Source organism: Lolium rigidum, chromosome 2 (genome assembly GCF_022539505.1).
Source record: "Lolium rigidum isolate FL_2022 chromosome 2, APGP_CSIRO_Lrig_0.1, whole genome shotgun sequence".
Taxonomy (NCBI): Eukaryota; Viridiplantae; Streptophyta; class Magnoliopsida; order Poales; family Poaceae; genus Lolium; species Lolium rigidum.
Genome location: NC_061509.1, coordinates 58,605,372 through 58,619,530, shown reverse-complemented (window position 1 = coordinate 58,619,530; position 14,159 = coordinate 58,605,372). Strand labels below are relative to the sequence as shown.

The 14,159-nt window shown below is 44.6% G+C and overlaps 1 protein-coding gene and 1 pseudogene across 1 annotated transcript; both read left to right on the top strand.

Annotated features, from left to right (window-relative positions):
• The first annotated feature begins 308 nt into the window (after window positions 1-308).
• Window positions 309-1,863, top strand: LOC124686539 (annotated as a pseudogene).
• Window positions 1,864-6,344: 4,481 nt separating this feature from the next.
• LOC124691797 (F-box protein At4g00755-like) lies at window positions 6,345-10,471 on the top strand. Its single transcript, XM_047225068.1, has 5 exons — window positions 6,345-6,496; window positions 6,583-6,987; window positions 7,177-7,355; window positions 7,638-7,756; window positions 10,003-10,471. Exons 1-5 carry the CDS (start codon window positions 6,361-6,363, stop codon window positions 10,271-10,273), a joined length of 1,110 nt encoding a protein of 369 aa, XP_047081024.1. The 5' UTR covers window positions 6,345-6,360; the 3' UTR covers window positions 10,274-10,471.
• The last annotated feature ends 3,688 nt before the right edge of the window (window positions 10,472-14,159 follow it).

The window sequence follows — 14,159 nt, the reverse complement described above, 5'->3', positions numbered from 1 at the left end:
AGACACCAGTTGACTTTGCCATATGGGTAGAATCACTCGCCCCCATGTTTCAAGCAGTCAATACTAGCTCACGGCTGTGACAAACCCACTTGAGATCAATTATAATGCACTGTGTCAAGGCTGCTATGGAGCCATCAATATCACTAGGCCCGATCTGTACTCCATCGACGCGCGTGACAATTGGGAGGCTCGTTAATTCGAAGAAGAAAGAAAGAGATCTCTCGTCGATCATATATAGCGCCTGTCAATCGAACTAGGCGTACAACGTAGGAGTACAAGTAGAAGTGCACTGCACGAACCCAGCAACAATGGCGATGGAGTCGGTGGCCTTTGTCGCGGTGCCGTTCCCTGCGCAGGGCCACCTGAACCAGCTCATGGACCTGTCCCTGCTGGCCGCGTCGCGGGGGCTCTCGGTGCACTACGCGGCGCCGGCCGCGCACGTCCGGCAGGCGCGGTCGCGCGTGCACGGCTGGGACCCCAAGGCCGTCGACTCCGTCCACTTCCACGACCTCGACGTCTCCTCCTTCGAGTCCCCGGCGCCGGACCCGACCGCCGTGTCTCCCTTCCCCAGCCACCTGATCCCCATGTTCGAGGCCTTCACCGCCGGCGCGCGCGCCCCTCTGGCCGTCCTCCTCGCGAGCCTCTCGGCCACCCACCGCCGCGTGGTGGTCGTGTACGACAACATCAACTACTTCGCCGCGCTGGAGGCGGCGCGGCTGGGCAACGGCGAGGCGTACGGGCTGCAGTGCGTGGCCATGTCGTACAACGTCGCGTGGCTGAGCGCTGGACCAGGCCACCAGCTCCTACGCGACCACGGCCTCCAGGCTCCAGGCCCTCCCCTTCGACGCGCCCATGTCCAAGGAGTTCATGGAGTACATGTACCGGGCGACGGCGGAGGCGCGGGAAGATGGAGGCGCTGCCAGGGCCGGGCTCGTCATCAACACGTGCCGCGTGCTGGAGGGCGAGTTCATCGACGCTATCCCGGAGCACCCGGAGTACAAGGGCCAGAAGCTCTTCCCGGTCGGGCCACTGAACCCGTTGCTGCACGACGCGGTGCCGGGGGAGACGCGGCACGAGTGCATGGACTGGCTCGACGCGCAGCCTCCGGCGTCGGTGCTCTACGTGTCCTTCGGAACCACGTCGTCTCTCCGGGAAGACCAGATCGCGGAGATGGCCGCGGCGCTCAAGGGAAGCAAGCAGAGGTTCATCTGGGTGCTTCGCGACGCCGACCGCGCCGACATTTTCGCCGACTCCGGCGAGAGCCGGCACGACAAGTTGCTGTCCGAGTTCACGAAGGAGACCGAGGGGGCGGGGCTGGTGATCACCGGGTGGGCGCCGCAGCTGGAGATCCTCGCGCACGGCGCCACGGCGGCGTTCATGAGCCACTGCGGCTGGAACTCCGCCCTGGAGAGCCTGAGCCACGGCAAGCCGATGCTCGCGTGGCCGATGCACTCCGACCAGCCCTGGAACGCGGAGCTTCTCTGCAAGTACCTTAGGGTCGCCATCCTCGTCAGGCCGTGGGAGAAGCACAGCGAGGTGGTGCCGGCGGAGGCCATCGAGAAGGTGATCGAGGAGGCGATGCTCTCAGAGAATGGGACGGCGGTGCGGCAGCGGGCGAAGGTGCTCGGTGACGCCATCCGTGCCTCTATGGCGGAAGGCGGCTCCTCCAGAAAAGGCCTCGACGACTTCATTGCTTACATCACCAGGTGATTGAAGAGGTTTTAGTTACCGAATGCCCTTCGCTCACCCAGGAGCAGTTGTTTTCAAAACACTGGTAGTACTCCGTACCAATTTTTGATTTCGAATTATGTTCAAAATAAATTAGATTCCAAACCATGTAATCTTCACACGATGCAAACTGTATGATGCAATCTATTCTAGCTTAATTGCGGAACTGTTTGGCTACACCATCCTTGCCTATGTTTTACCAAGTTTTGCTTGTACAATGATATTTTTGTCAGCTAAATCCCTTTACCTAGCTCTCTCGGCCAAATAAGCAATATAAAGGCTCAATGGTGGATCAAAATAGTCATCGACACAAGCTAAACCAGTCAACGCGGTGTGATTGACCATTCTCAAGCGTGACACCTAGAAGTAGCGGCGATTACAACGGATGATGCATCAACTAATGCCTCATTTTTTTCGTAGCGATGTATAAAAGAGTGTAACTCTTATATGGCAACTATCACGACATAATTTTATGCCGGCATCAACAAGATCATGATGTTAACTTGGTTGTTGGCCTTGATAGCCGCCGTGCTATTGCATCACCGAGCAAAAAACTTTTGTAGGCTCTTTTTCATCGTGCCGCCCCAAAAAAAAACCCCGCTAGCTAGGGCTTGGGGTGATTTTGTATTGCATTGGCCACCGTGAAGGCTGCGTGAGCCCAAGCTCTACTGCTCACCCATGTTGTTGCGCACCGAGGCGTGCCACGGGACGAGCAACTGCGGCGTGTAGAGCCCGCGCAGGCACCCCATGTTCACCCAGTGGACGACCAGCACGGCCACCACTTCCGTGTCCTCATCTGCGTCCATCAACCGCCGATGGCCACCTTGAGCGCGAAGTGGGGGAAGTTGCGGGCAACAGTTGGGGATGGTCGCCCCCTCGCCCAAGCTCGTCCGTCGCCGACAGAGCAAGCACAACAAATTCTCCCCCGCAAGCACCGTAAGATCTCACAATGGCGGCACGGCAGAGCATCACAAGATCACCCCGCAAGCAACGGAAGATCCCCCCCCCCCCAAGCCCCTAGTATTATTTGTCAATTGTTTGCTCGGTTATAGTAGTTGATAGAATTGGATTCAGATTATTGATTTTAAAGAGACAAAGAAATTTTGGTCTATTACATATAGGTTATATTTGCCATTAGTAAACAGTATAATGAAACCACCTAGGAGCCACCACAGCGTTTTGGGTTGTTTCATTGCGTCAGCCCACCTGTTTTGGCCGGCCCAACGTCTCAAGGGCTGCTACTCCCAAAACCAAGCTGGGCGTCATGCAAGGAATTGGGCCAATAAACTGTTAAACGGGCCTCGAATCCACTGCTTTGTACCAGGAAAGGCCACGGTGTAGGGGAAAGTCAAATGGTGAAACGATGATGTCTTTTGCTCTACGGTTTCTATGCTCAAAAAAAAAAAAAAATGCTCTACGGTTTCTTCGTACAGTTAATGGCTTAAATGGTTGGCCACCGCCGCCCTTCAATTGTTGTGGACGTTTCTCGCGTGGCCGCCTCGTCTCACCTATTTAATGACGTTGTGTTTGCTCGACCTATCCATCTTCTCTTCTTTGATTTGATCCTGCAGTGATGCGTTCTATCCCTTGCATGTAATTGTTTTGGTTTATATATATCTGTCACTCTCTCTCTCTCTCTCTTAATCCCTGTTTTTTGTGATTCCCCAAGGATCATGCGGCAGTGATGATCGGTGGCAATGGTGGGCGACGAGGAGAAGGATTCAATGGTCGAGGACGCAAAAGAGGAAGAGGAAGAGAACTTCATTCAGTCTCGAGGGCTTGAAAAATACAGGAGAGCACTTCACGATCCGTCCCTAGGACTCCACCGCCTCCTCGTCACTGCTTTGCCCTCCGGCCGCTACGATTCCGATCTCTCCCTGCCTATCCTGCCTGATGTGGACGTTGAACCATATCGTTATATATGGTGGGTGCATCCTCCAGTCTAGAAGCGATACGGGTAAGCTAATTACGAGCACCCATTCTTAAGTATGAAGCACATGCCTTGTAATCTCACCTGTGGTTTATTTCACCCTTTGATTTCCTTTTTGCTGGGCTCACCTTGATTTAACAGAACAGGTGAGATTCTGCTTTCTTTGGTAGGATTAGTGAAAATGTTTTTCTGCTCCAGCTCTCGCTCCAAGATTGGGCAATTCGTGCAAAGACGTGGGCTTCATAGGCAGAGCATACCAATGATCGTAGCAGCGGATCAATATCCTGGGTATGAATATGCAGAAGCATGAATGGAGAATCCCAGTCAAGATCTCATTTATTTTTGTGAAGAAAACTTGAAACATGAAACCACTCAACCGGTTCTACTTCCCTCCATCCTAAAATAAGTGTCTCAACTTTTTTTTTTGAGGGTGAACAGTGGGTTTCCCACTGTATATTTTTTATTTATTAAAGTTAAGAAAAAATAGTACAAATAAACAGTTGCTTGAGAGGAGCAACTAAAAAACAAGGAGGCGCCTGAACGTATCCACAACTAAAATGTGTAGATATATTTGTATCTAGACAAAACTTAGACACTTATTTTGAAACGGATGTAGTATCTGGAATGATGACTAACGAATAAATTCATACGGGAAAAAGGTCAGATGTAAATGCTCACCCAGTTAAAGGTCTTCGTATTAATTCTGGTCATGTAGTCATTTATACAAAGAAAAGAAATTATTGGTACTACTGTCCATCGATGTTGTTTCTTTGCATTCTACACATATTTAAATTCCTAGATTACCTTTTAGGTTTAGTTTATTTTAATGTCATCTAAATAATGTTGCTGACTCCTTCATATGTCGTAAATGCGTTTTAAACTGTATGGCCTGGCAGTCACATCATACATACAAATATATACAATATGTTGTTCGCTGAAAAAAATTAGTTTGTTCAAAGACAAACAACATTATCATATGGTTTTCCCTATATTCTATGATATTACTGTATTATGTTTTCCCTATATTCTATGATATTTCTGTATTAGCTCTTTGTTGGTAGTCATATCTGATTCTCCGAACTTTTGTAAGTCATTTTTTCTAACTTATATGCGACACATATGGTTCTTTGAAGGGTATAACATAGAAGCAACAACGGCTAATTTATTCTGGATATGATTTTTTATTAGTTCGCATCAGATCATACCATCATTATTTATTACATTAGAAATATTTTGCCTTCTCCTATGGCAACGGATTTTCCACTTTATTGTGCTAATACAAGAAGAAAGGGTTACAAATTTGGAATTTGAGGGTGCAAGTCCAAAGCCCGTTTGGTCATAACTTTCAAATTTGGAATTTGTTCCAGGCTCTGGTGGACTCATCTCTGAATGTATGGATCTAAATCAAATCTGCTAGCCGTGCAAGTCCTGAGTTAGATAGATTGTGTCACAGATTACTAAACAATGGTTCGTTGTACCGAGTTTGAGTGCTTTGTTTTGGGATTTTCATGCCACTATTTGTTACGATCTTTCATCTAAAGTACATCCAGTTCAGAATGAGTTTTCTTTTGATTTGCCCCAAATATACATTTTGTAACTTTCTCAACATGAACGGGCGCAGCAACGCGCGCTTTAATGTTCTAGTTGACCATAAAAAGAACCGACAACTGCGTACACCTAATACACAAGGACGAATAAAGGGAAAAATTAGGCTGGATGCACACTTCACATAAAAACATACACTTTCTATTAGCAGTCCAAACCCTCCCTTGAATGAAAAAAATCCGTTTTTTTTTCTCTTATCAACCTTTTTTGAGATCATCGCAGAATTCCCCTTCTGCCTTGATAGCGGTCGTGGTATTGCATCGTCGGGCAAAAAACTTTTTGTAGGCTTTTTTCGTCGTGCCGTCCAAAAAAAACCCCGCCAGGTAGGGTTGGGGTGATTTTATATTGCATTGGCCGTCGCGAAGGCTGCTCGAGCCCAAGCTCGCCTGCTCACCCATGTTGTTGCGCGCTGAGGCGTGCCACAGACAAGCAACTGCGGCATGCAGAGCGCGCTCTGACTCCCCATGCTCAGCTGGTGGACGGCCAACACTGCCACCACTTCTTTCTCGTCATCATTTGCGTCCATCAACTGCTGATGGCCATTTTGAGGGCGGAGTGGGGGAAGGTTGCGAGCAACAGTTGGGTATGGTCACCCCCTCGCCCAAGCACGTCCATCGCCGGCAGAGCAAGCACAACAAAATCTCCCCCGCAAGCACCGTAAGATCTCACAATGGCGGCACGACAGAGCATCACAAGATCACCCCGCAAGCACCGAAAAATCTCCCCACAAGCCTCTAGTATTATTTGTCAATTGTTTGCTTTGTTATAGTAGTTGATATAATTGGATTCGAATGTATTGATTTTAATAAAGAGATAAAGAAATTTTAGTCTATTACATATAGGTTATATTTGCCATTTACCATAAAAAGAACCGACAACTGCATACACCTAATACACAAGGACGAATAAAGGCCAAAATTAGGCTGGAGGACTGGAGGGAGGCAGTGAGGCACACTTCACATAAAAACATACACTTTCTATTAGCAGTCCAAACCCTCCCTTGAATGAAAAAAATCGTTTTTTTTTTCTCTTTTCAACCTTTTTTGAGATCATCGCAGAATTCCCCTTCTGCCTTCTAGTCGCGGACCCTAGACCCCATGGCGGCCAAGAGCTGCGGCCCGGACCTCCTGGATTGGGTCGGCACCGACATCTCCGCCTCCATCTTCCACCTCCTCGACCACCCCGCCGATCTTGTCCACGCCGCCGCTGTCTCCCGACCCTGGCGCAGATTCGGTGAGCAATTCTCGCCCTCCTCTCCAATGGCTCTCGACTCAATTAGTATCATCACCGTCTTCCTGAGTTCCCCCCATTTACCGCAGTGATCGAGAACAACTTGAGCAAGAGCCTGTGCCTGCGGCTATGCCCGGAGGTCGCCACCGTAGCCGCCGTGGCGGAGGTAACCAGATCGGCGTCCCCACCCGCCGTCCCCGTGTCAGAAAGCGAGAGGGACTTCAGGGTATACTCAAACCTCGCCGGCGCCGTCGTCTCCGCCCCCCGCAACCACGACGTGGCCATCTTGACGCACTGCATCGGCGCGTCCAGCACTGACCAGTTCCCCAAGGAGACCATGGAGCACACCCTCGATGAGGATTACATTGTAAACTTCCGCCCGTCCTATTGGTCCAGCGGCGGGTCGGACAGCCCCGATGAGCCCGAGAGCCTTACCTACAGGCTCAATCATGATATCTGCATTGTCGATGAGATTAAGGTGCAGCCGTTCGAAGGTGCGTTGTCACTGATTTTAGCCGTCGTGGTGTTTCCAATTAGTTGAGTTACACACCCTTAATCCATTGCTTAGTGTTCCCAGTTAGTTGAGGATCGAAAGGCACTGTAAACTATTCTCTTTGTTAGATTTGTCTTGTCAGGTGATTGCTTGATTATACTTTGTATGGCTTTTTGTTTCGAACTGCCAGCCTATTTTCAGCGTGGTGATCCTATATACTCTGCAAAGGCGGTGCGATTTCGGATGGGCCATTACAAGCTTCCGCGTGGGTCAGAGTCATTTGTCACCCATAAGGATGAGAACAAGATGGTAAATGCTGACAAAAATTACATGTGGACTTACACTTCACCAGAGTACCCTATGTTGCAGGTGAGTTGGGAGCATCTTTTTCATATTGGTATGTCTGCTGATCGACCAGAAGAAAATTCTAATATGATACTCTGTAGTATAGCTACTCCATGCAGTAAAAAAACACTCTTTTATTTAGGCAGACTTTCTTATGTTTAGATAACTGGGAAAAATGGACAAATTAAACACAGTCAGTATATGATGGTGTGATACTGTATTGTGATATAACAAAGTATAGTAGCAATATTGATCGATATTATATGTAGAAATGGCTTATAACACCCTCTATTTATGGCTTGGTAGGAAAATGTACTACAATCCTTCAAGCTCCCACGCCCTGTCCTTTGCATTGGTGGTGTGGTGATGATTGAACTATTGGGCGGGGTACAAAAACAAAAAGCAGATGATCGGTATTACATATGGTAAGCACGATCTGCTTTTGCAAAAAATGGCATGATGATGCAAAGTATTGGAGGCTGCATGTAACTCCACTCTCAGCTTTTACATCAAACTAGCATAGTGGCCCTCGCAAATGCGAGGGCGTCATCTTTTGGTGGGTTGGAAGTGTTCTATAAATAACACATCATTTTGATCGAAAGCACATTATTTTCAATTGTCTACAAAACATAGTAACTTTTGTTCCAAACTAAATTTATCCATAAATGGGAAATAATATGGTGTATCTTCTACGACACATATCCTCAACTATTCTAATGAAAAATAGGAGTTCAAGATGCGATCAGAAAAATATATAATTGGATGCAGATATTTCGATGCTTTCACTGATCATAGTAGCTAAATTTTCTAATCGGATGAGAAGACAATTAAACCATAATTACAAATATACCGATTAACAAATGTTCTCTCTATCTAGAAACATCTAGAACTCAAAATCTAGGACAATACCGGAAGCTCAAACTAACCACCTACTAATAAATAATAACAAATTTGATTACCTAACCTTTTGTGTAGCTTGCAAAATGTAAAGTTCTACAAAAAACACATGCATTTGTGTATTGATTCAACTTGGTCATTATGTGCATCCAACAACAGCTAATCATACTAATACCTTATTTTGCTCTCAGAATATGTAATGCCATCCGTTCTCCAATTTCACCACTTTAGATGTGAACTATACTTATATACTGTTGTACACCATCCAAGTATTTGTATTATTCGTAAATCAACGTTCAAATCTTAGTAATACTACCATAGATTGCTTGTTATTTTTTCATTAGTAGTTGCAAAATCACAGCGACGGAATACTCCCTCCGTCCCATAAAAAATATCTTAGATTTGTCTAAATTTAAATTTATCTATCTAGAAACATCTAGAACTCAAAATCTAGGACAATTCCGGAAGCTCAAACTAACCACCTACTAATAAATAATAACAAATTTGACTACCTAGCCTTTTGTGTAGCTTGCAAAATGTAAAGTTCTACAAAAAACACGTGCATTTGTGTATTAATTCAACTTGGTCATTATGTGCATCCAACAACAGCTAATCATATTAATACCTTATTTTGCTCTCAGAATATGTAATGACATCCGTTCTCCAATTTCACCACTTTAGATGTGAACTATACTTATATACTGTTGTACACCATCCAAGTATTTGTATTATTCGTAAATCAACGTTCAAATCTTAGTAATACTACCATGGATTGCTTGTTATTTTTTCATTAGTAGTTGCAAAATCACAGCGACGGAATACTCCCTCCGTCCCATAAAAAATATCTTAGATTTGTCTAAATTTAAATTTACCTTGATACTAAATATTGTCTAAATATATTTAAATTTAGGCAACGTTAAAACATCTTTTATGAGATGGAGGGGGTAAATAAATTTATTAGTCATGTGTGGTGCACCGTGGCATAGAAGAAAAGGAAAAATCCGATCACAGACCACCAACGTTTTGTTCAAGTCTTCCTACTGGGCATGTGAACATCGTATCTTGCCATCAGCTTCTAGCTGCGTAGGCTTTCTTTAAAATAGTCACAGCTAGAGTCCTACGTATTTACGTCTTTACATAGTAACGTGATTGAAACGGGTAACATGAAATCTATAGATCCGATTTATTCTAGCTTATATACACGACAGCTAATTGTACAATCCAAGGAAGTACGTACATGTCTAGAGAGTCCACATCAGGCACGTTATCTCTTTACCATTAATAGTGCCAAATATGTTATGGCTGACACGTTAAACATGTTACGTAATTTTTAATGTATAAGTAAATCCTAACCGTAAAATTTAGATCTAACTGTTATGGTAATTTAGATGATGTGGATTAACGTGGTGTCTCTATTATACATCCTTATTTTGTTTTTAGTATATAATAGATGCACAACTTAATACTTGTTCACTTCACCATGAGGAACGGAATTATGTGCGCCGGGAACTTAATTCTATTAAATAATGATTGTCCTGTAACTTTTTTCCTTGTACCTAGTTCATCTTGGTGTATACATAATTTTGTGATGCTTCTACCTATAGCATTTAGAAGATGCATTTGTCTATATGTTGCATTAACCACAAAGAAGTGCGATTTTTCAGTGGTGTATTGTGATGATCTGAATCATGGAGTAGAGTTTACTAATTTATGTTCTCACTACCTTCCCTTGCAATGCTGAAACACCATTTTCCCCCCTTTTTCGTGTTAACAGTATCTGCAGTGCTCAAGTGAAAGGGCGCTTTCTCTCACCAATGTTCATGTTTGACATCTCGGATCATGAAGGTTATTCGATCCTCAAGTACTTGCCGGATGCCAAAGAGGACATGAAGCTAGATGATACTAAAGAGTCACTAGAGTGGCTGTCTCTTATTGGTAGATACAATAAGATGAATCAAATAGCGGTGGTGAACGCACTTATGGGGCCACTTTTCATGAATGAATATGATGTGGATGACGTCTCAGACGACGATTTTTTTGAGTAGATTTGCTTACTGGAGTGCAGCTACAACTTTGTCAGCTGTTTGTAGTTAAGTGAACATCTCTGAACTCTGCAAGCCCTGAGTTAAGTTCTGAAACCTGGTCAGGACAAGTACTCTTATCGTTCAAGCTTGGTCATGTGTGATATTGTTCATTTATCACTTATCAATGACGTTGGTTGGTGTGATGATTGCTGAACGTTATGGCACACTATGAACATCTCTGAACTCTGCAAGCCTTAGTTAAGTTCTGAAACCTGGTCAGGACAAGTACTCTTATCGTTCAAGCTTGGTCATGTGTGATATTGTTCATTTATCACTTATCAATGACGTTGGTTGGTGTGATGATTGCTGAACGTTATGGCACACTATGATACACTAGGCTTATTGCATATAGACGCTGGATGCAATCTTATTGTTGTGGAGCTGCATCACCAGATGTCCAGATTGAACCTTGCCTGTGGCCTTGGCTAGGATGGGATAACGCCGAATGAAGAGAGATATTGACCAAAGTGGAAATGCACAAAATAAGGAGTCTTTACCGACAAATGGATGTACAAGCATATAACCAGCTATGGGATGGATCGATCGTTTCTCCACTTGTGGAAAGTCAAAATTCTACTGAAGATAGAGATCTGATTGTGACTTGTTTGGAACAATACCATAGCAACAAAGGATAACATGACTAAAAAGGAAGTGCGCAGGAGTACAGTTCGCAAAATCTATCCAGGATAAGACACAGTTCATCTCTTTTCTTTCGCTGTCACATGGTCAAATATGTCTAGTGTGGTTAGCAGATAGATTAGGGCTAGGAATAGACTGATGAACTTCTCACAATTCTCTTGGTGGCTCCCCCAATACCTTCCGGAGAGAAGTATGTTCAGATAACTGGCCTCACTGCAATCTGTGGGCAATGTGGAAGCTGCGAAACAGAGCTTGTTTTGAAGTGAAGTTCATTAGATTACTGGCTGAACTAATGTGCTATTCTCGTGCTTTTCTTAAATACCAACACATTTACATAACTCGAAAGGAGAGTGGAGAACTTGTGGAGGTGCAAACATTCTGAAAATCACTGCGATGCAGGTGCATAGTGGCTTTGGGTCGTATGGGAATTTCCAGCACATTGCATAGAAGCAACTATATCCAGAGGAAAAAATAAGTCATCCTAAAGTTACAAAGGCCGGCTTCGATAACTGAAAGTTACTTGGATGATTTTAGAACTCACCCGACTTTAGAATTGAGGGCATCTCCAGCGCGACGAGCGTCCGTTTGCGTCCGTCGTGACCGAAAATGCGTCTCGCACCACCTCCAGCGGCGCGACGCAAAGTGACTGGACCGTCCGCGGAGACGCAAACCTGGCGCATATTTGCGGCAGGTTTGCGTCTCTGCAGACGCTGCGCGGACGCGCAAAGTGTCCGCTCGCGTCTTGATACGTCTCAAACGTATCTATAATTTCTGATGTTCCATGCTAGTTTTATGACAATACCTACATGTTTTGTTCACACTTTATATCGTTTTGATGCGTTTTCCGGAACTAACCTATTGACGAGATGCCGAAGTGCCAGTTCCTGTTTTCTGCTGTTTTGGGTTTCAGAAATCCTAGTATGGAAATATTCTCGGAATTGGACGAAATCAACGCCCAGCATCTTATAATTCCACGAAGCTTCCAGAACACCGAAGAGGGACCAGAGGGGAGGCCCAGGGGCCCCACACAACATGGCGGCGCGACCAGAGGGGGGGGGGCACCGGCCTACTGTGTGGGCCCCCCTAGCCCTTCCGACTCCGCCTCTTCGCCTATAAGAAGCCCCCTGACCTAAATCTTCGATACGGAAAAGCCACGGTACGAGAAACCTTCCAGAGCCGCCGCCATCGCGAAGCCAAGATCCGGGGACAGGAGTCTCCGTTCCGGCACGCCGCCGGGACGGGGAAGTGCCCCGGAAGGCTTCTCCATCGACACCACCACCATCTTCACCGCCATCGCTCGTCTCCCATGATGAGGAGGGAGTAGTTCTCCCTCGAGGCTAAGGGCTGTACCGGTAGCTATGTGGTTAATCTCTCTCTCCGTACTCCAATACAATGATCTCATGAATTGCTTGCATGATTGAGATCCATATGATGAGCTTTGTATCGCTATTAGTCTATGTGCTACTCATGTGATGTTATTAAAGTAGTCTATTCCTCCTGCATGGTGTAAAGGTGCCAGTGTGTGCACCGTGTGGTTCTTGTCGTAGGCTATGATCATAATCTCTTGTAGGTTGTGGAGTTAATTATTACTATGATAGTATTGATGTGATATATTCCTCCTTTCATAGTGTAATGTGGACAGTGTGTATGCTATGTTAGTTCTCGGTTTATTTTGCAAAGATCTATTATGCTCTAAGGTTACTTAAATATGAATGCTGAATGTTGTGGCGCTTGTTAACTCCGGCTTGAGGGAGCTCTTGTAGCCCTACACAACGAATAGTGTTTGTCATCCAACAAAAGAGTGTATGTAGCACAAATGAGAGAAGTTATTATTTATTATGCGATCAATGTTGAGAGTGTCCACTAGTGAAAGTATGATCCCTAGGCCTTGTTTCCAAACATCGAATCTCCGTTTATTTACCGTTTTGTTGCATGTTTACTCGCTGCCATATTTATTTCAGATTGTTATTACCACTCATATTCATCTATACCACCTGTGTTTTACTATCTCTTCGCCGAACTAGTGCACCTATACATCTGACAAGTGTATTAGGTGTGTTGGGGACACAAGAGACTTCTTGTATCTTGATTGCAGGGTTGCTTGAGAGGACTATCTTTGACCTCTACCTCCCTGAGTTCGATAAACCTTGGGTGATTCACTTAAGGGAAACTTGCTGTTGTTCTACAAACCTCTGCTCTTGGAGGCCCAACACTGTCTACAGGAAAAGAAGCGTGAGTAGACATCAAGCTATTTGTTGGCGCCGTTGCCGGGGAGGAAAGGTAAAAGGCATTCATACTCTGGTCCCAGGTAACTAAGTTATTTTCTGTTGCCGTTGTAGGTGCTCGAAGCTATTTCCTTTAGATCCTGCAATTTCATCTTTTGGTTTCTTGTTTACACTAGTTCGGCATAATGGAAAGCAACAGTGAGCTTTTATTTCTATTTCCTGAGTTAAGACATGGATTGTTTGCTGCGAAAATTAAAAAACCTATGGAATCTTATTTGCATGCTAGTAGCAATGATATTAGTATGAACGCTTTGAACACCATTGTTGCTAATGATATGGAAAATTCTAAGCTTGGGGAGCTGGTTTTGATGATCATGACATTTTTAGTCCCCCAAGCATTGAGGAGAAAATTTTCTTTGATGATACTTTGCCTCCTATTTATGATGATTACAATGATAGTGGTCTTTTGGTGCCGCCTACTATGGAGAGTAAATTTTATTATGATTATACTATGCCTCCTACACTTGATAAGAATAATAATGATAGCTACTTTGTTGAATTTGCTTCCACTACAACTAATAAAATTGATTATGCTTATGTGGAGAGTAATAATTTTATGCATGTGGCTCATGACAAGAATGTTTTATGTGATAGTTATATTGTTGAGTTTGTTCATGATGCTACTGAAAGTTATTATGAGAGAGGGAAACATGGTTATATGCATCTTAATAATATTAAGTTTCCCCTCTTTATGTTGAGAATCTTGAAATTGCACTTGTGTTGCTTTTCTATGCTTGCCACTTTGTTCTTCATGAATTTATTTGTATACAAGATTCCTTTTCATAGAAAGTGGGTTAGGCTTAAATGTGCTTTGAATTTGCTTCTTGATGTTCTCTTTTGCTTCAAATCTTAATTCTCGCGGGAGCATCATTAAAATTGCTGAGCCCATCTTAATGGCTATAAAGAAAGAACTTCTTGGGAGA